The sequence below is a fragment of the Aptenodytes patagonicus genome, chromosome Z (genome assembly GCF_965638725.1).
Source record: "Aptenodytes patagonicus chromosome Z, bAptPat1.pri.cur, whole genome shotgun sequence".
NCBI lineage: Eukaryota > Metazoa > Chordata > Aves > Sphenisciformes > Spheniscidae > Aptenodytes > Aptenodytes patagonicus.
In genome coordinates this window covers 50,177,139-50,198,181 of record NC_134982.1, presented here as the reverse complement: position 1 = coordinate 50,198,181, position 21,043 = coordinate 50,177,139, and the positions used below count along the sequence as shown (strand labels likewise).

Here is a 21,043-nt window from a genome sequence, read left to right as displayed (position 1 = left end):
AGTAGCAAGGCTGACGGGATGGCTCTGTATAACACAATGTCTCTTTGCTTTTCCTGATTCAAAGAAAAGCATTTTTGGTGGAGAAGGAGAATATTTGTTTTTCCTGATTACATTTTCAGGAGTAACCTATGTCTCAGTATCATGATGATCAGTGTGTGTGATGCTGCACTGTATTTCTAGGATGCATCAGGGCTGCTCTTTTAAACCAACCAATTTTTACTTGCTCTGTAAAAAAACCTAGTAGCTACTTTAACTAAAACACTTGTTTGGAGTCAAAGAAGCATTGTGTTAGATGTGGGAACTAAATACAAGTGCTGAGCTGTGGAATGGAGTGTGGTTGTAGCTGTGATGGTCTGAGGGCATATGCAAGGCAGGGTTTGTAGTGAGAGGCAATTTTATTAGATGAGCAGATGTAGTTGGGAAAAAAAAAAGAAAAAGACAAGCTGTGGAACAAACAAGGTCCCCTCTAGACCTGAAGAAAGGATTGTGTGCCTGAAAGGTATAAATCTCACACTTCTTCAGAGTGACAGGACTTTAAACCTGCTGCAAGGCCTGTTCCACCCCCACAACCACCCACCTGCAAAAAATAATAAATTCATGCGATTCTTTCAGGTGATTCAAACTTTGGATTGGGCCCTAGGTAAAAACACTCAAGGCATAACTATATAGTGATTACTGATTGCAGCCAGATAAATCTGTGACATTTGCTGAGCCATTTTATGTTGAATGCTGATAGGTATATGACATTTCTCTCCTGACTCGCTTGTTGATCCTGAGCATTCACCTAATGCATAGTTGAAGTATCATCCTGCACACGGCATAAAATTAAAATAACATGTTTTTATCAAGGTGATGTTTCAAGGTTTTTATTATTTTGACTGTTCTTTAGCTTGTAGTTCATTGTCTCCCATTCTGTTTGGGGTTTTTTTGTTGCATAAAGTACATGTTATTTGCATGGTTTTAGCTCTAAATATAATGTTCTGTTAGTCTCAATCCATATTTAAAACAGATAAACAAGGTTTGGAGTCACCTTTACTCGTCCCTGTGCAACCATTCTGTCTTACGGCATCAATGGGACAGGTCTGCTACAGCATTGTGGCTAATGGTCCCAGGAAGGTTTCTGTGTGCATGGGAGCAAATTCTAAATACTCACCAGATTGACTATTCCAATAATAAGTTGCTGAATACTGAAAGGATGTATAAGATTTGTTTGTAGCAGTATGATTTAAAGAGCTTTTGTAGTATACAGTTACTCTCCTATGAGAGAGTATGAATTCAAATTAATTTTCAACATGCATTTCTTTCATTCAACCTGAGTGTGATGGGAAGAATGAAGCAATATTAGAAAACTGAAGTAAAATGTTAATGGCATTAATTTTGCTTACAATGTAAAAATAGGGCCACAAATAAATTATTCAGATCATACTGAACAAATGTAAATTAAAATTTTGTACATCGTATGTATTGTATACAACATGCACATTACCAGGAATATTTTAGGGTTCTAATATTATCTAAAGCCAGGTTGTTTTGCTCTGACTGTAAAAGTGCATAGTATAGAAGTGAGAAAAATGATATTTACTACCCCTTTACGTTACAAGAAGGGTTTAAAAAAAAGGTGTAAAGCAATGTTGATTAAAGATGTCTTATGATCAGATTCCTCGTGGCTTAATGAGATACAAAAATGAGACTTGGAAGGAGGTATTAAGACAAATATTCTAATTTACGGTGAGAAAAGGTCTTTTTAATAGCACGAGAAAACATTTTTATCCTTTGTAGTTCTCAGGATACTCTTTGCTACACTAGCATTGACTGCTTACTGTCTTCTGCTTCACACTGAAGTAATCTAAATTTGAATGGCACCTGTTTTAGCCTTGAGAAGAGCGCTAACTGACCGGCTAATTATCCTCACTCGTGAACAGAAATACGGTCTGAAGCTGTTCTCTCCCAGTCCATTTCAAGTATAATGAAGAAACCCACACATTCATTTGCCATAAAGCTTTTTTCTGTCTCTTCAGGGAAGCAATCAGTCGTGTTTGTGAAGCCGTGCCTGGTGCCAAAGGAGCCTTTAAGAAACGAAAGGTATTTTTCTTTTCTTGTAGTGCAGTTGACTGTATTTTCTTAGTTCAACACAGAGGGGACGAGGCACAGCAGGCAGGTGACTTTAAAGCAGCTTTGAGAATTGCAGATCATTAATCATTTAAAGTATTGGCCGTTTTCACCCACTGTATGTTGCCTCTTGCCCTTTTGGTCAGGATCTGCTTTTATAGGCATCTAGAAGTATGAGTACATCTAGGGAAAAGATTGTGGCTTGTCTTTTTGTTCCTACTGTAGAAAGCCCCTCCTTTTTCTTTTCTCTTTTGTAGATTGCGGGTGGAAGGCTTAAACAAAAAGGAATGCCTTTTCATAAAATGGACGAGTAAATTGTGGAAATAGGTGCTGGAAGCTATTGCAGAGGTCAAAAATATACATAGTTTTGAAAGGGATTAGATCTGTTCTTGGAGCATAGCTTTACTGGTGACGATTAAAGAGTTTGGAATCACTAATTTCTGGAAATGGACAGAACATACCAGGTGATCCTCTGTTCCCTATGCTCTTTCCATAAACACCTGTGGCTGATGCTCAGTGGCCAGCGCTGACAGCGGGTCCAGTGGGCATTGACCTGGTATGGTTATTACCATGCTTTTATTCTTATTTGTGTGGTAGGAGTTAGGAGGAAGGAGTGGAGGAAGCCTCGGCTCGGCTCCTGCACTACCTGCTCTTCCAGGGGCCTGCTGGCAAAAGCTGGGATTTAATGCTAACTCTAAGGGAAGTAGCATAGAAAGCAATTAATTATAGCCCTCGTGTGTGTTGTTGGGCACAGGAGGAGAACAGGCAGGTGAAGGAAAAGGTCTGCCTGCTTCCCCAGCTGCTCCACCACCTAGGCAGAATCCCAGCAGAAAGGGATGGGATGAAATGCCACTTGTTTGCAATGGAGAATCTTCCCCCTGGTAAAATAAGGCATATGTGACAACGTATGTCACAGCATAATTGGAAATTGCCTCAGAAATTAAGGTTGTGGTTCCCCCCCACCAAATTTATCTCATTGGCATTTCTAGATTCTCTGGCTTTTGTTTTCAAACCTGAAAGAAAAGAGGAAAATATCTTTTTCCTTGGAAAGCAAAGTGACGCAAAATATCATCGGAAAAGTAGGTTAAACAGAGTCCCAAGTGCCTAGTGAGACACCTTGCTGTATTACTGGTTTTAGAAGCAATGTTGCTTATCAGTTATTGAAAGGAAATAGGGTTTTTAAAGTAAGTTTACTGGCTGAAAAGAAAATTTGCCCAGCAACGAAATTTCAGATACATGTTAAAGACAGATATCTTTTGCCAGGCTGTATTTTCACCATGTTGTTGCCACTAGTGGCTTATGAATTTGGTTAAGGTGACATGTGCTTCTTGAGGCCAAGTTTTCACACTTTACCTACACTGTGGGCAGGTGATCCTTAGGCATGAGCTGGGAATCATGAGGGTTTAAGGAAAGAAGAGAAACAAGAATATTCAAAAAGGCTTGTTTTAAAGAGAAGTTAATGAAATACTAGTTCTGTAACATGATGAAGTTAAAATAGTGCGGCGCAAATGTTACATACGAACAGTAAGTACGTAGTGTATTTTTAATCAGTTAAACAGAAGGAAAAGAAGCTAAAACTGAATATAAGTAAGCTTTAAGGAGTAAAGAAGCACAAGTCTGTCCATCCTGCTAGGGAGAAAACTTTCCAAGCTTGCAGGCAGCTCAGGACAAAAGCAAATACAATGGCAGAAGAACACTGCCTCCAGTCACAGCTTTGTTTTTACATCCTAATGATCAGCATAAATATTCACCAGTGCAAGTACAGCAAGTGGAAGGACTTGGTCTGTCATTGCTGGGCAGCCTGATTTTGTACAGGCTGTAGTTACCTGAATGAGGCTGCTCTCATGCAGCTGTGTGCTTCCCTGTAGCTGTCAAAAGTGAGAAGTTTGTAAATTTTGCTTTGGCAGCATAACTTGTATTGCTACAAAACCTCCTAAGATCTAGTGAAAGGCTCACAAAAGTTATCAATATTATTACATCCCCTTTATTACATTCCCACACTTTGTACTTATTCTCTGAGTTAGGAGTAATCTTTAGCTGCATGTTGTACCGCAGCATATGGAGGTTTTAGCCTATGGCTGGGCTTTTACCTACTGCTAAAAAGTCTACAAGCATAACGACACTGTGTATCCCTTTTTCTGAGCATCCCATCAGTATCACTGGAGTCCCACTTTCCATGTGGGAAGGGGGTAGAGTAGTCACTAGATGCAGAGCAAACAACAGATTTCTTTTCAGGAGCTGAAGCTGTTTTTACAGAATAAGAACATGCCATTTTAAGATACTGACTTAAGGCATTCATCTTAGTCTGCTCACTTGGTCCCTTGGTGAAGAAGAGACTTTGCTATCTCACAACCCCCCTATTTTGTTAGGTCAAGAGTAAATGAATACCTGCTAGCTGCTATTATTATTATTATTATTATTATTATTATTATTATTATGAGGAGGAGGAGGAGGAGGAGGAGGAGGAGGAGGATAAATGAGAAATTATCTCCAGAGGAAAACAGCTGTTGCAATAAAATGATCTTTGAAAAGTCAGCAACTTTTTAGAAACCTTTAAGATTTCAGCTAACCCTGCATACAATGAAGGTCATCCCACATAAACAGAGAACAAAAACGTGCTTTTCTTTCTCCCCCCTCACAGCCACCAAGCAAAGTTCTTTCTAGCATCTTGGGAAAGAGCAATCTTCAGTTTGCAGGAATGAGCATAATGCTGAATATCTCCACCACCAGCTTAAACCTAATGACTCCTGATACAAAACAGGTGAGTCTAACTGCCATATTAATTTGTGAGGCTTTTGATGAACAGCCTACTGCACAATTATTTGGTGTCTGCCAAAATACTCAGTTGCTCAAAGTTATTATTCTTCAAATATGTCTATAAAATGAAAGAAAACAGAATATAAAGCATAGTAGGAGTCATAGTTTATTCCAGTATTCAACACAGCTTTGATGAATTATTTTCTTGCCACGTTTCAGGTAGCTCGGTTTTGCTCTTAAAAGACCTACAACATGAAATGGTATTTTCTGGTCGTGGGAGTTCTTGTTGGGTACAATTACAAACTTTCAGAGTGTTAAAAGGGATGCATTTGGAGTAAGTGACTAAAGGACTGAATGCGCATCCCCAATTTTGTTGTTCTTCCCATTTAGAGCCTTAAAGGGCGATCTATTCCTGAGACGCTGCTAAAAATACAGCCTCGGGGATTTTGCAGTGAAACGTCAGTCTTTTAGAGAGACAAGGCAGCCTTTTTCAAACAGCCCATTTCTTCTTCTTCATTGTGCTGAGGGTACAGACAGACTTTGGGGAATCACTGCATTGGATTGTGAATGATGTATGAGATGAGAAAAATCCTTGCTCAGGGTATATATAAAGAGGAAGCAGACAGACATGCGTAGTCACTGCTGTGCTATTTGCTGTGAGCCACATACTGCGTTAGGGCACGCAACTTTCTGCCCAGATACAGCTAGAGAGAAAAAAAAATAAAATCCTGCTGTCCTTAGGAGCCTCAGGATTAAAGAATAAGAGAGAATACATACATTGTCTATTAAAAAGCTTGCCGTTTATGATTATGTTTTCATTGATGTATCTTCATTCTTATCCTTATTTAGAAAACATCATCATCTTCTGCAGTGAGCACTGAGACTGTGGGAGCCGCGTTATGGCTGGTTGCAGTAGTTTGGAGCCTTATTATGGGATATACACAGCAGAGCTTTTCATAAGGACAGTTGCCCCCAGTCAGAAGCATAGGAACTTGATGTTAATTAGATCTACTAAAAGAGTGCCAAACCCTGAAAGTTGCCTTGTCTTCAGCTGATGTCAGAGTAGAAATGGAGTTAAACTGGGAAGAATCCTCCCCCAGATGTTTTGCCTTTTCTTTGAGTTGACAAACTGTTTATCTTTCTCTCACATCATTCTTTTTGAGATAGACTTGGTCTGGGTGCTGCAGGCCTGGGAAACGTCTGGTTTCTCAGAGATCCCCAGTCTGGCTGTAGTCTCCCTTGTTTCTTGTTTGTGCTAAGCATTTCATCTGAAAATAAGCATGGCTCAGCAGCTTTGCCCTTTGAGGCCCCACCCAGGAAGATGGCTGTGAACTTCTGTAATAGCCTCTTTTTCCCAGAGGAGCTGGAAGGAAAGAAGAGACAAGACAGTGTTGTTGGCCCTTGGGGTAGCAGGAAAGCAATTGCCTGTACCCCTGCACAACAGTTTTGTGAACATGTTAAGCAGGGATGAGTGGAAGTTGATTTGTTTTGTTTTGTCTATTTGTTTAAAATGCAGATTTGGGTAGACTGAAATGTTTCTAAACTATGTGCCAACATTAGTGAATCATTTCATTTTAAGCAATGCAAGGCATTGGTAATTTGCCTTGCCTTGTTTCAATATTTTGGTATTGGGTGGGTGGGGGGAAATACCCCTGCCTCAAACTAAACTGAACTGTTTAGGTGTGGAATTAACAACAACAACAAAAAAGCATCTGACCTGAACTGATGGTTTCAAGTACTTTTCAGTATTCTTAAAATTTGGAAAAATAAGTTTTGAGGCAATCTGAAATAATTTTTATTTTTTATGACACTGAACTAAAAGATCGGGTTATTTGCACAATTCAAGATAGTGACAATATTAAATGTGTAACAAATCTTTACTAGGTCATCTCTATTGTTTGGATCACTTCTTCTTTATGGGAAAAAGAGAAGGAAATCATCACTGACAAGTAAGGGAATGATGGTTCACCACCGAACACTTAAAAATTAACCACATCTTCAAAGGCTGCTGTGGGACAAGTAGGAGTATTGAAAATGAAGCACGCTTTACATGAAAGAAACACTAAAAATAGTTGTCAACCCTCTCTGACTTGGTGAAGCAGCAAGATCCAGAGAAACATATGTCAGGCTTTTTTCTTTCCAAGGAAGATAGTTGCTAGTTCAGGTCTTTAAGATGCAGGATGGGAAAACAGCCCAGAGAATATCTTTTTAGCATCATTTTTTTCCAAAATGTTTTTCTAAAGTATGTGGTACCCTCTCCAAAGTTACCAATTAAGATCCAAATGACTATTATCACATGCTCTGAGGCACTAAATAAGGAGCCTGTCCTATACCAGATGAATTCCTTGGCATGGTTTCTGTGACTCAAATGATCAAGTGAAATTTTCTTTCAAATGACCTTTTCTTTCTTGGTCGTTACACGGTTTCATTATTAAAAGATTTCATAAGTTAAATCTCAGAATAGCAATGGAGCAGAGCTGTTCTGCTTGTATTAGAGGTTCATAACAACTTGTCTCTTCCCAGAGACATATCGTATTAGTTCAAATTGTACATAAGCAAATTGAATTTCAAATGCCCTGGAGTATGCCTGAGATTTTGTCCACAATGCTACGTTGCAGCTAGATTCAAAATTCTGTTTGCATATTGCAAACATGTTGGTGTTTGAAACATCCAATGACACAGTAGGTATTGGAAGCAATGTTAGGATCCTTAGCTGGTGTGCAGATTGGCATGATTTCATTGATTTCACCAGAGTGGCATCAGCAGAAAAGTGTTTTGATGAATAGGACCTTTGCTCCATTCATCACTATCTGTAATAAAGAAAGTGAGCTTTAGCAGGTTAAAATTTCTCCAAAGATACCGAATGACAGAACTATATGATTTACTGGGGTTCTGAGCACATTTAGCAATTTTGCTGTGTCCTGCTAGGTTTTAAAGAACACCAAAACAGATACATTCATCCTCAAGTTTGTTTATGTTATCATGCTACCCTTTGCATTCCTTGTAGGTGAAATGCAGAGGTCATTTTGATCTTGGTTTTGGATTTTCATCCCCATACAAACCAAAGAAGAAATCAAAAGGGTAAACTGTAAGAAAACCTACTGACTCACACTTATTCTTTCTGATCCATACAGATCATAGCAAATCACCATATGCAATCTATTTCCTTTGCATCTGGAGGTGATCCGGTAAGCATTTCTTTAAAGCTTTCCCCCACGTAGATATTGCTTTATGAGAACTGTGTGACAAAATTTATTGCATAGCTTACTGAAAGAAAAATACAACCACAATAGCTCCTGTTTCTTGTTTCATAAATTCTTCTCGATTGTTGCTATCAAACTCTTTTTGAGGGAAACGACTGACAAGCAGTTATAAATCCTTCTCTTTGAATGACTGAAATGAAAAGTATCAAAGGGCTGTGAGCATTCATATAATATCTGATAAGCAGGGCTCTGTTTTTCAGAGTAATGTAGTATAGTCATATGGGTATCGTGTGAATTTTTGTCCTGACTGTTTTTTATTTTGTACTTTTTACAGTAATAGACTATGTTGCAGTTATATTTATAGCAAAGTATGCATTTATTTTTTTTTCTTCTCGTCTTTAAGTGTACATTCAGAAGACTGTGCTAAATACTGCCTTCAGGTATATTCACTACACTCATGCAGCTTGAAGACAGGCTTTCAGGAAAAGCCCAGATCTTTCCTTCTAGTTTTGCAAAGCTTTCAGATACACCTACACATTTGGTTCATTTAGATCAAAGGGCAGACTCCTGCTTGTTGCGCTTTTCCCTGTTTTTATAAGCAGTCCATCCAAAGGCATATGAAATGTACTTAAAAAGTATTGGCCACCCAGGAAGCAATGGGAGAATTATAAAACAGGGACATTGCTCACCTCTTACCTTAGACGTTTGAAAGCTTTTAAACCTAGATTAATTGAATGAGTCTGCCTTTTCCTCCATCATACGATTATCTGTCATTTATCAGTCATGTACTACAGGTAAGCCAATTTCTAGCCTGCTTTGTGAGTCAATTCTCTCAGTTCAACTCTGTTAAGTTGAAGATCCTTGGCACTTTCTCTGTTCGTTTCACTATCCTCAGAAAACGTAAGGGCAAAATTCAGTCTTAGTATAGCTCTGCCGAGCTCAGTTCAGTTCCAGAAGGGAAAAGGACACCATATCATAATAACTTGGGGAACAAAAACTGGATCAACAGCAGCTTTGAAATACAACAGATTGCAATGGATGCTGTAAATGAACAATTCCTGAAGTGGGCAGAGGAGGGATTAGCACAGTTCCCTGCCTCCGTAAGAAGATTCTTCGTTCCCCATCTGCCATCCCAAATGCTAAGTCCTGGAAACACCATTGCACACTGCCCACTGATAGAGGGATTTACCAGGAAAGAGGAGAGGACCAGCAGTAGAGATTGGATTTGGAGTAAACAAGCTTGTCCAAATGTTTTAGAGAGATAAAAATCATGCTACTGAGTCAGTGAGCAACCAGAGAAACCAAACTGCATGGTGTAAGGGAGCCTACAAGAGACAGTGAAATTGTAAAGTTGCGTTCCAGATAAGACCACTGCATGGTGATCTCATTCTGGGGGTGGAGAGGGTAGGTATGAGTATCTAATGACGCTCTACAGGCCCGTCACAGTGGGCTAGTATCTGGCACAACTTTAAATCAAAAGCTTGTTCATAAAGCAGGTGGTTCCTTTGTCCTGCATGCACATGGAAGAAGACAAGATGCAAGGATGTGATTTAAGTCACAGCTTTATTAAGCCATCTGAGGGTCATCCAGACATAACTTTCATCAGCCCTTAATGATTTCCACTTGGTGGAGGACTGCCACCACCAAACGGTATCCCCCAAACACAGTTGGGCTCCAGCCCGTAAGCTCATTTCCTCATATGAGATTTAAAATGGATGGAGAAAGGCCGTACTGAACTAGGAACTCAGATCCGTGCCCCTGTTTCTTCAGGAAATAGTTCCCTTATTTTGAATTTTGAAGTTTGGTTTATTTAGAAGCGAGACTGCCCCCACTTCTCACCCCATCCACTTTTCTGCTCTGGACATCTGCCACACATTCACGCCAGCAATTAGCTTTGCAACTTTTTTCCCACTCCCTAAGCGTTAATTACCTTAATCATTCAAAATATATCCACTGGAGAAGTGTTCCACAGTCTTGGAGAACAGCTTGAGTACCATATATATTTCTGCAATATTCCCCTTTGCAATGAGTCAGACAGTTTCTGGCTGTGTCAGTACATGGGAGCTTAAAAATCTCTCCACCAATCCTTTTACACACCATTTCAGAATCATTTTTAGTTCACTTCCAAGACTGTGTTCTGGATCTGCTTTAGCTCTCTTCAGTCCCTCCTTATGATACACTAAACATTTTTCATCCATAGTCATTTCAGGTGGCTGTTTCCAGGCTGCTAGACAAGACATCTGTTTTTGGAGATGCCTGCTGAAATTTCAGAGAGGCAGATCTCATAAGGTCTAATAAGGCAGGTCTCTCAGAAGTCCCTGAAGGCAGTAGTTTTTCAGTTTCAGCCCTGCCTCCAAATTTTAACACCACAATGCAATTTCTTTGAGGAGAAAATTATAGCTCATTCATACCTGTCTTCAGTCCTTGAATGTCAGGGACCACTTTGCTGCAACAGCCCAGCCCTGTATCACCTTTTGATGGGAGTCTTCTAATTTAGCCACTGTGAAATGTGCCCACCTTAGGTCCTTCATTGTTTATCATAGTCAACTTGAATCTGGGAGCTTTAGATGAAATAAAGAGTAGGTGGTTCCAGTCTCTCACACCCACGCTAGCTATAAGGTAGATCTATGATTTACTCAGGCATAAATGTATTCATTAGCTATGTCTGTACTAGTAAATAAAATGATCTGTGGCCTGTTTTCTGGCCCCAAAACTAAACAGCACAGTGCAATTTACATCCACACATTCATTCTCTTCCCTCCCAGTGGTCTTTTGGGATCAATGCCCAGCATGTGCTGGTCCCTCGGAGAGTTTCAGAGCATGGCGTGGGAAACAAGCACAGCCAGGCAAGGGAGAGTAGCAACAATTAAACAGGATGGACAACTGTGGGACAACTCTCAGGCCTTTACCTTTGCCTCTGTTTTATTTGCTACTATAGACATCACCACTTTTCTCGTCTGCTTACTTGTTGATATGCATCATTACTTCCACGCAAGTCATTGCCCAGACACTATGTCACTGGGTGCTTAAGAAATTACTGGACAAAATGCTAGGGCTATTCTTCTCTGCTCTGCTTTTTTTACAGACCAACCTCATTACTCCTGTGTCTGAGTGCCTCCCAATAGTGCATTAAGTGATGTGGCTACACATCTGTCACCAGAACCATGAATGTGCTTCATCATTTCCATTGCCCTCTCCTTAGGAAGGAGATTGTGTATACATGCAGCACAGTGATTTGTTTTGGGTGGGTGGTGGTGGTGTGCACTTGCACTAGAGAAAGCTAAGCTAAAGAAGTCTGTCTTTTAACTGAAGATTGGTGTTTGTTATGACATTAGATCTTGACATAATTGTCAATGGTCTTGGATCAGTCCCCCGAAAAGGCTTTGGGTAGATTTATGCTGTAGCCAGCTGTAGCATATCCTATATATACCTCAGTTAGGTTTAGCTATACCTGACTAGCCAGGCACATCAGGAAACATCGGATCTAACCAGGACTTCGTGATCGCGTCAAGGATATATGGCATTTTCCAGATGTGCCAGCAGGCCTCACGTTTCCTGGAAGCACTGGCCTTTCTGTTTCGTCTGTACAATGATAAAAGTCTGTGCCGCTTGTGCACAGGAACGTGAGGGTGGCAGGAAAGCAAGCAAAAGATCTCCAAAGAAGTCAGCCTGCTCTTGCCAGAAAACCCACCTGGCATGTGGCAATGGGGATGGCTGGGAGCAGCCCATGGGCTGGGGGAGAGCATCCTGGGAGACTGCTTGTCACAGCCAAGCAGTAGCTGAGCACCTCTGTGCCATATGGCATTGTAGTCAGTAAAGTAAACACACCTGCTTGTCACACATGAATAAATGCCACTGCTCAGTATTTCTGGGGAGCAGGGCTGTTACTCCTACTCTTTCTGCCACAGAACCAGTTGATTATTCATGTTCTGAACCAAAATCTCTGGGTAGTTTGATGATAAGGACTTGTAATTCTACTCCCTTCTAAATGAGGCCTGATCCAAATCCTACTAAATTTGTTTAATTGATTTTCAAAGGCCTTGGAAGACACTTTTAAGTTCTGCTGGGATAGATCACTCTGGAGAAAGCAAAGTGGTGGGATCAGTACCAAAAACCATAAATGTTTTTATGGGGTTTAAGTAGTGTATAACTGTAGAGCAAAACATGTCATTTGAGGCTCTACCCACAGCAATACGCACACTCTGGACTGTGATCTTTTGCTATGATAAGTGCAAAGATTTTTTGCATTCATTGTAGATATCTTAATTTTTTGACAGGATACAACTGACTATGTTGCATATGTAGCTAAGGATCCTGTTAATCGGAGAGGTAAGTTAGAAATATCTATTTGGCACCTTTTTTTCTTTGAGAAACATGAATTATTCATGGTATAATTCAGTCGATCCTGATCCCCCCCCCCCAAAAAAAAAAATGCAGCCCAATAAAAAGATTGCTTTTGACAGAGTCATGGAAAGATTGTGTAGCAATAAGGAACAGCCATGTGCAAATTGGTTCTCAAACTTGGAACAGGTCTTGCCTGTAGTTCATCTCCAAATATCACTTGGATTTTCTTCATCTCTTAAATCAAACACTTGCCTTACTTGGCTGCGTGAGCTTCTAGGCAACAGCTAACTCTTACCTACACCCAATCACTATGCAAGAACTAAGCAGTCCTCTGATTAAGTCCTCCGATGAGGTGGCTGAATCTGTTAGGTCTTCTCAGTACATGCCTAATTCTTCCTGGCATAAGCAGATCCTTTATCAAATACTGAGCTATCGAGCCAGCTTGCTGGAGGCTGTAATCCTCTTTCTCAGTGAAGTTTTATTCAAGGTTGTATTGCTTTATGAGCGATCAGTCAGGAACAGGGAACCTCTTGCTGATTGTCTTCAAAGACTAAGAACCAGTTCAGATTCTCAAAAATAAAAGTGAATTATAAAAAGTGTAAATTACAGTCTGAAATAATAGGTGTAGAAAACATTCCTGTTTGTAATGCAGAAAGCATCATTAGGTCTTAATGCTAGATACAAAGTATTGTATGATGTACCTGAGAATCTATTTATTATTCATAGATTCACAGAAAAAAAAAAGACTAGCTCCAAAAAAAGACTCAAGTACTTCCAACAGGATTTCTGCAGAATTCAGACACTTTAACTCCAAAATGCCGACCCTACAAACCCTGAGCTGCCACCTTACCGTGGGCACAACTAATTCAATAGCTTCCGTATTTTGTCACCTTTAATGATCTTAGGTACCTCAAGAATCTGTTGTGTCCATGTGCAGAGATGTCCAGACTTGAGAGCATTAGCTCGTAAATAATACCTGCACTAAACATAGTAATATGCTGAATCTTAGTGAAACACCTAGAAAATTTATGGGGAGTGGGAGGTAAGGAGATAGTCCAGTTCTTTGCCATGCTTGCTATGTTCCAACATCATGTGTCCCCCATTAGAAAGGCTCTGGCATCAGACTGTAGGCTGTGTGGTGCAGAGCTGCTCTCCACCCCTCCTGCTTTAGCAGTACTCTTCTGCTAAACCAGAGACTGATTTAGTTGTATTGAGAGATCTCAGTGGCAATGTAGTGAACCAGCATCGCAGACCAGACGTTTGCACTGTAGGATTTGGAGGAGCCCTGTGCTCTGTCTTCTGTTCCTGTGTGAGTGGATTCTATATAAAAACTGTTTCATGGACTATGCTCCTTATATCTAAGTTGAATGTGTTTAGCCGCAGCTTCCTGTCACCGTTCTTTGTTGAGCTAATCTATCCTAGATTGAGGAGTCATCTAAGCACCTGGTATTGTCTTCCTGTGGTGTATTTAGTCCAAGTAATTTCTCAGTTTTCTTTAGGAAAGGTTTGACAGAGTGAACCCTGTAGGTCTCCAGCTGCAGTGCACATCCTCCATCCTTCAGATAATTTCTGTTCCTCCTCCTTTCATTTTTCTGCATTTTTTTAAAAGGTAGATGATGCCTGTTATTGTTTGGAGTAATCCAGTATTAATGTCAGCAGTCAGTCCTACAGAGGACGCACCTTCCTATTCTTACTTGCTTTTGTCCTTGTCATTAGCTGGTTTCTCATAGGCCCTTTTTGCTGCAGTGAAGCACTGTTATCTCATGTGAAATTCTTTCATGCTGTGATCTTTAAGCCTTCTGCGTTACAGCTTTCCATGGGAGCTTTCCCCAGTTGTGTGTGTATATCAGTGGTTTGCAGATCAGAGACTGTATGTGACCAGTATTAAAACACATTTTTGAAAAAGGTCTAGTTTACCAAGGGATCTGGATTGCCTTCTTTCACCATCTCTGGCTACTCTGTCAGTCTTTGTGTTATCTGCAAATTACTTTAGAAGTGAGTCTGAATTTACTTCTGTATCTAGTGAAAATGTTACTGCTGCTGTTACTGACACTAGCACTGATGCTGTAGTATAGCTTTCACTTGCATATTAGACTAATTTCTTCCCAAGGATGGAAAAGCTCTCTTCATGCTTTATATTCTGGATCTAGCAAGCTAAAGGCTGTCTGTCTTCTGCTGTAACATTCACAAGAAATCATCTCTGTGTGAGCCAAACCTTCCCAACCTTTTACAAGAAGCACATCTCCTACCTGCTGAAAGTCCATTCACGTATCCAAGGAAACAGGTTACTCATTATGTCACCTACCGAAACTACTTAATGACTCATGCTTCATTTCAGCTCCAGACAGGTTTAGCAGTGAGCAATGTAGCCTCTTTAAATCCCCGCTCTAGTTATAGAGTGCGAAAATTATAGCTTTGTTTGGCCTAACTACTTTTGGTCCACGTTCACGGAGATAAGTCTGCACCTTATCTGGGGGCTGATTGTTCACTGCCGCCAGCAGTGGCGCAGAAGGGGTAAACAGCAAATATCCTGCTGCTAGCCAGGGATGTCTACCTCTGTCTTTGAACACATGGAGGTCCTGTTTTTGGCTGCTGAATCCACTTTCAACATGCAGCTAAGGACATTTCCCCTGAATCAGGCATTGCCTCAGCATGCTTGTTGGCACAGCAGATGCTATAAGGCGAGAAGAGAGCATCACTGGATCTGTTTAGCAGGGGAGCACTGTGACTGGTGCCATCTCATGCTGCGTGAGGTGCTGCTGCTGCTGAGGGAGAGACAGCTTGGTGCCCTGGTCATTCTGTACCTGCATAACTGCAGGTTTCTTGGCCCTTTATTCTGGCCTCTTCAGAAGTCTGTCCGGCAGATCAGCCTCTGAGAAGTCATTGCTAAACCTCCTTAGTCTTCCTATATTGCTTTAACTAAAATTATGTCACACAAATGTCACGACCAACCCTTATTTGTAGGACATTGGCATCCAAAGCACTTGATTCCACTGAGCTGGACACTACCTGGGTATATACTAAAATGCAGTTTTTCAGCTGAAGAATTTACATTGAGGTTATTAAAGCAGTCAGTAACCTTGAACAAGGTCCCACTGTAGTGTGGCAGGGCTTGGAAAAGAACCAGAGTTTCACATCCAATCCAGGCTCTAGCCAGTAGACCATGTGTTTGTCCAGCACTTAATACGGAAAATGAACTTGCCTGGGCTTTTCTGAATATCATCGAGGTGTTGTTCGTTCAGACCTTTAGCTTCCAGCTCTTAACACCCATCTACGTTCCTGCAGTGTTAGGTGAAATCTTCACGAGTTCGCCTGTTTATGTTGTCGCATAAGATGATACCTCCAAGCCACTCTCTGATTTAAAACTGGGACGGATTTGGCTGCTCAGACAGCTGATAAAGGTTTCTCGGTCTCCCATAGGAAGAGAGCTTGTGTTGCCAGCCTCCCTCCTTACTGCCTCTGTCACAGTGGGTTCAGAGAGGTGGCGCATGGGGGAGTGCTGGAGTTAACTGGGGTCCTGGCTCTGTGCTCCCCAGTGATCCCCCAGTTTGCTGGGAGTGTCTTCATACAGACAAGTGGGAAAAGGTACCAGCCCTCTGTATTACTGGAATTGGATCAGGGCCCAGGATCTAGGAAGTATCCTAGTCACTGCTCCTCCCTCAGCCTGTAATTTGGGAAATTCTGGAAATTCAAAGGAAGTGAACAGCTTGCAAACTTGGGGTGATTAGCGGAGATAAAATTGAGGAAAGCAAAGAAAGCTTTTTTTGTTGTTACCATCTGTTAGTATTTTTATAATCTCAACTTAAAGCTCAGAATTCTCAATAATCTCTTGCATTCAGGTAATAACAAGTGAAATTTTATGAGATTTCCTGTCTGTATGGACTTGTTAAAATTGTGGAACTGATTTGTGGTCTTGCCTCTTGCAGTTACACACCACAGCAATTTTATTTAACCTTTAAAAAGACCCCATTGGCTGAAATTCACTGTGCCAGAATTGGGTTTTATTGAAATGTGCACACCATGAATAGGGCAACTATGCCTGACATGTAGGTGTTTTGTCATAGGTCAGTGCATCCCACCATAACATAAACAATGATTTGCATGTGCATGTGTCAAATCTTTTTCATTTAGCTTGTCATATACTGGAATGCTGTGATGGCCTGGCCCAGGATGTCATCAGCACCATAGGGCAAGCGTTTGAGCTTCGATTTAAGCAATACTTGCAGTGCCCCTCTAAGATACCTACCTTCCATGATAGGTAAGTACAGTTGCAGAAGACTGCTAAAGGATATTCTTTAGCTTTGTATTTACTTAATAAAATGTGCTGTGGACAAAGTTGCTGGAGACGAACAGGATTTAAATACTTTGAAAAGAGATTTCTGCTGAATTAGCAAAGCAGGGTTTGTCTAATGAATATGAAAGGAGCACAGTCATTTTAAAAGAATGGGATAAATATGGATTTCACAGTGGACTTCCTGAAATGATCATGCTTTTTCTGTTGTAGTTAGTAGGCAGTGTTGGATGGCCAAGAATGGATGTTATTTGTGGCATTTCCTCATAGTTTTTACTGTTATAGCGGTAAATCTGTCAATTTAGATGAAGTGAGCTAGAGTTGCTGGGCTTCCAAAATGACTAGTGATGGTTCACTATTTCTGATATTAGCCAGGGTGAAATTTTTAGGAATGTGATGTATTATACAGAGGCTTTGACTGCATTGTTCTCTGGAGAATACAAAATCTGTCTGCTTGTGTAGGTTTAAAAGGCTGGGATATAGCATTCTGTTTTCTTTAGTGAGCTGTGTCATGGGTTGCTATATGCTTGCTAACATTAGTATAAATCCCAGTGAGCTGGTACCCTGTCTAATCTCTTATATCAGAGTAAAATGAGTGTATGGTGACTATAAAATGCTACTATCCTAATCTGGAAGCATTCTGTACTCACTTTAGACTTGTGTAAACAACTGTTAAATGTAGACTGAAACCACAGATACGATCTCTTGATTTTGTGAAGTTCTTCCAGATCTATATTGGTGATAGAGCAGCCATAATTAAAGACAAAGTTTTAAGGCTTAGTCAATCAATCAAGTAATAATATTATAAATGCTACTGTAAGGTTAAATAAAATTGTTTGTTAATGCAGTTTATAGTGTTTTTTAAAGCTAAGTAAAAACATCCTTTACTCAGCATGAAGAATTTAGTCCATTGCAAAGGAGGTTTAGATCAAGTTTATCTAAACAGAGTGGGTCTGCTGCATGATCCATCATTGCTTTCTGACTTATAATAGTAGCTGAATTGTCAAAATAATATGCAATGGTGATCCCCTGACAGGCAGTCTTAACATGCTGCAAGTATCTGTAAGTGCTTTGCAAGCGAGGGGCAAAATAAAGTACACACTTTCTTACAGGATGCAGAGTTTTGATGAGCCATGGATGGAAGAAGATAACGAGGCAACAGAACATCCCTATTACAACAACATCCCAAATAAAATGCCCCCCCCTGGCGGCTTCATTGATGCCAGGCTCAAAGCAAGACTTCCCACTGCTGCAGATACAGCTCAGGTCAGTGCAATTGCATCTCTGCCCTCCTGCTGATGGATCAAAAATTTTTAGAAAATGTGTATTTTAAGGTGGATGCATTGGGACCAATTATAGCTTACAGCCCTTCATGTGTGGCCAGTTTCCTTTTGAATGGGCATTGAAGATCTAGGGGGCAACAAATTAGGCAGGTTCAGAACAAACAGCAGTTGAGCTCCTCATGGTGTTAAAAGATTACACAGGTTCAAGGAAGAGAAATCCACTGAGGGTTACTGCATTTGTAGAAACCATGTCTGCTTCGGAGAGCATCAAATAGTGCACACTACTGGGAAGGATTTGGTGCAGAGCTGTTATAACAATCTAGTGCAGTCATTACTAACAGTTCATTATGTTAATAGCTCAGCAGCGATCAGTATTCAGCCAGGTTCCTAGGTAGGTTTTTCACCTCACGTTGAACTGAGGTCAGCTCGGATATTTCTACCAGCATTGCTGTTAGAAGTTTGACTGCAGTATCAACGTAGCCACCTAAGAGGAGTTTTCAGATCTAGCACAGCTCTGCTTAAATCCAGAGAGGCCTTATCTGTAGACAACATCCTCCCTTCAGTACCTGAGTGCGTCCCCTGGTACCAATGTGAGTTTTTCAGCTCATGCTTTGGAGGGTGCTGGGGGTGTCTTCTGGTCCCTGGTGTGTTTCTGCGGAATGCTTTTCTGACATAGTTTGTCAGGGCTTGCTATGTGGATATGATGTATCATTTGGGATTGCAGGGGTTAATAAAAGCAGGAAGCAGGGAAGTTTACATGAAGGTCACCAGTAATATCTTACTCCTACACAAATGCATTTGTGAGATATATATTCTGACACCATGATGAATCGGAAATGAAGAGTGGGAGTACACAGAATACCGCCAAGGAAATTGTCAGAGCCACTCATAATATATCTGAGCATTTTAAAGGTAATTGAAAATTTCTTTGCACATGTGTCCATTCCAGTCTGCAGCAGGAGTGGGAGGAGAGCAAACCTATTACCAGAGTCGTCACTTAGGAGACAAATTCAGTGAAGACTGGCATCATGGGCCTGTTAAGCAAGGTGAGTTTTGCTAGTTTTAGCTGTAATACTGCAGGAGGTCTTGGGTGGGCAAAGCATGTGAAAGTCTGATGCCTCAAAGTCTTAAGGCTTCTTTGAGAATAACATATTCCTGTAGCGTGCCCATCTTTGTATGGTGAAGTTTTCCTACCTGCAGTATGATTTTGCTGGGCTGTGAGGCTGTATTGGAGTAGCAGAGGTAAGAAGTTTCATCTTTAAAGGTAATGAAGCTGTAGCAAATCTAGTGGGAAAAGCTAGTTTCTTCCTAGGATGCTGTGTGAAAAAAATAGTAGCAATAAAAGGCACTTGCAATTGGCTTTTTTATGCAGTCTTCATACAGAGCTTTTGGTATTGATTGATTTCTGGGAAGCAAGACCTGATGAACTGCACTTTGTTGATATATTTGTCTGAATTTTAGTGTTGGTATCAGTGAAAAGCATTTGGTAACTACCTCTGGATAAATTATCAAATGCACACCTTCATAAAATCTTATCTTTTGCAGAGCAGTTCATAAACAGAGTTGCCCCAAACCTTCAGCTATCTAGCTTGCCATGGTATTTAAAGGCAGGCTGCCTGGTCTGTTCTGAAACTCTGACCCGCTAGGGTATGCAAGATGGAGTTTCCAAAGGAAGAGCCTAAAGTCAGAAGTTTTTTTTCAAATGTGGAGCAATGCATGTGTTTGCACATGACCTCTGCTCCACAAATAACAAATAATGCATATTGTTCTTGTTGTTGTTGTCCATGAATTTTAAGCAAATCACATCAAAACATATGTGTGAAATTTCACCCCTTCCACCTTTATGTGACAGCTTTACTGCGTTTCTGGGGACACTTTCTTTTCAAATGCCAGACTATGTTATCTGTTGTTAATCTGCACAGATTTGAGGATTTTATTCCATTTCCTCCTCTTGTGACTCTGCAACTGAATATCAGTTTTGAAACAGACAGTCTTTATTTATAAAATTTTCCTTTCCTCCTGAATAATACTCCCCTCCCCAAACCCTCACCGAAACACAGTTCTGAATCCATTCATCAACATTTTTTTTCTACTAGATCCTGCAGTTATTGACTTTACATCCCATTCCAGGGAATTTTAAACCTGTGGTGATGGGGTGTGATGTTATTTGGTCATTATAACAACACTGTTCTGTCAAATACAAAAAAGAAGAAAAAAAGTCTTGCATTTTCTAGGATCTCTGGATATTTGTAGTATGCCGGAAGGGAAATCACAAGTAACCCCAACAGCAGAGATACCAACATACGTAAACACCCAGCATATAAATACAGAAGCTCTATTGGCACTTCAGGCAGATGCTGAAAGTACCTTCAGTGGAACAACAGATGATACCAAAGAGAGCAGCCCAGGAAAAGATCTGTTTGACATGAGTGAGTTCCCTTCCTATTCACTCCCTTTCTAACAAATGACCCAATATGTTTATGCATTAGGTCTGTATAAAAATAATTTTTAAATTCTCCAAATTTTAGTATTCCTGGTGGAGTTATGGTGAATTTTGGAGTTGGCGGTGGTTTCATATCTGACCAAGTTAAAATAAGGGTGGACAAAGAATTGAAGCTAGTTTGTAGTATATCTGAGTTAAGCTGAGTTTTGCAGCCTGTGTTATCCTTAGCATCACAGGCAACTACGTCAGGCGTAAAGTAAGTCAGGAGGCTTGTCATACAGGAAAGTGAATGAGTGAATGGCCGGAGCATTAGCTCCAGCCTGTCCTGCGAATATGTTACTAGGAAGTCAACGCATACTACAAAAACCCTGTGCAACAAGGAAGCTGGGAGGGAAATTGAAAGGCTGAGATATCCCTTGCTCTGCATAGGCCTACTATCCTATCTAGCTATCTGTTCCAACTTTGAAGTCAGCTTTTCCAAAATCACAATCATAGCCATAGCCGTAAAACAGTGGCTTAAGCATCAGTCATAATTTGATGATGGTGCTACCAATACACACTGTTTTCAGCCTTGAAGAGATACTTAACAGGAAATATGGGGAAAGCAGTTTGG

General features: G+C 40.6%; 1 protein-coding gene across 3 annotated transcripts in view; it reads left to right on the top strand.

Annotated features, from left to right (window-relative positions):
• SHC3 (SHC adaptor protein 3) overlaps positions 1-21,043 on the top strand; it is a 66,738-nt gene that overhangs the window by 32,991 nt on the left and 12,704 nt on the right. For 2 of the 3 annotated variants that reach the window (XM_076363321.1, XM_076363323.1), the window contains exons 4-11: positions 2,019-2,082; positions 4,751-4,870; positions 8,001-8,054; positions 12,347-12,398; positions 16,545-16,671; positions 17,817-17,970; positions 18,937-19,033; positions 20,222-20,416. In XM_076363321.1, the coding sequence (XP_076219436.1) occupies positions 2,019-2,082; positions 4,751-4,870; positions 8,001-8,054; positions 12,347-12,398; positions 16,545-16,671; positions 17,817-17,970; positions 18,937-19,033; positions 20,222-20,416 (863 nt within the window). The remainder of the gene's footprint in view (positions 1-2,018; positions 2,083-4,750; positions 4,871-8,000; positions 8,055-12,346; positions 12,399-16,544; positions 16,672-17,816; positions 17,971-18,936; positions 19,034-20,221; positions 20,417-21,043) is intronic. The other variant, XM_076363322.1, reaches the window with a different exon arrangement.